Genomic DNA, 546 nt, shown 5'->3' on the forward strand with positions numbered 1-546 from the left:
ACATTTTCATGGTCATTCTCACAGATTTAGATTTAACATTTTCCTTGAACTTGACAGTATGGTTAATCAATCTCGGTAAAGAAAACAGATAAAACACATAAAACTGTGTTTATGCATAAAGTCCCGCTTAGATGATTTCATAATACTATGATCAAATAAACAGGGCAGGAAAAAATTACCATTTCCTTGTGAAGTCCATTTTCACAAAACATGAGACAGACATTAAAGAGGATATCATTGGATTGTGTAGATTCAAACATTGCCCCGTCCCTCCCATAAAAAAAAACGTTATAATTGGTACTCATCTCGCACGTGTGGCATGGGAGAATACAGGTGAGCGCAGGCGTACACACAAGCAGGTCGTTCCAAGGTGGTGGGCGGAAAGACGTGGCCCTCTCCTGGCCTTCCACTCTCTACTCGTACATAGCAGGGGTTCTGAGTGCAATGCAGGATAAACGAGCAGATTATAATCGGCATTTCCACGGCTGATTCTATAACAGTCTATTGAAAGTGATGATTGTGATATTATAAATCAAAAATGGAAGA

At 39.6% G+C, this 546-nt stretch overlaps 1 protein-coding gene across 1 annotated transcript in view; it reads right to left on the reverse strand.

The window, feature by feature from the left end:
- Positions 1-288: 288 nt before the first annotated feature.
- Positions 289-546, reverse strand: part of LOC119588966 — a 4,386-nt gene continuing 4,128 nt past the window's right edge. Inside the window, exon 2 of the mRNA XM_037937573.1 lies at positions 289-435. Within this exon, the coding sequence (XP_037793501.1) occupies positions 289-435 (147 nt within the window). The remainder of the gene's footprint in view (positions 436-546) is intronic.

This window comes from Penaeus monodon, chromosome 24 (genome assembly GCF_015228065.2).
Source record: "Penaeus monodon isolate SGIC_2016 chromosome 24, NSTDA_Pmon_1, whole genome shotgun sequence".
Taxonomy (NCBI): domain Eukaryota; kingdom Metazoa; phylum Arthropoda; class Malacostraca; order Decapoda; family Penaeidae; genus Penaeus; species Penaeus monodon.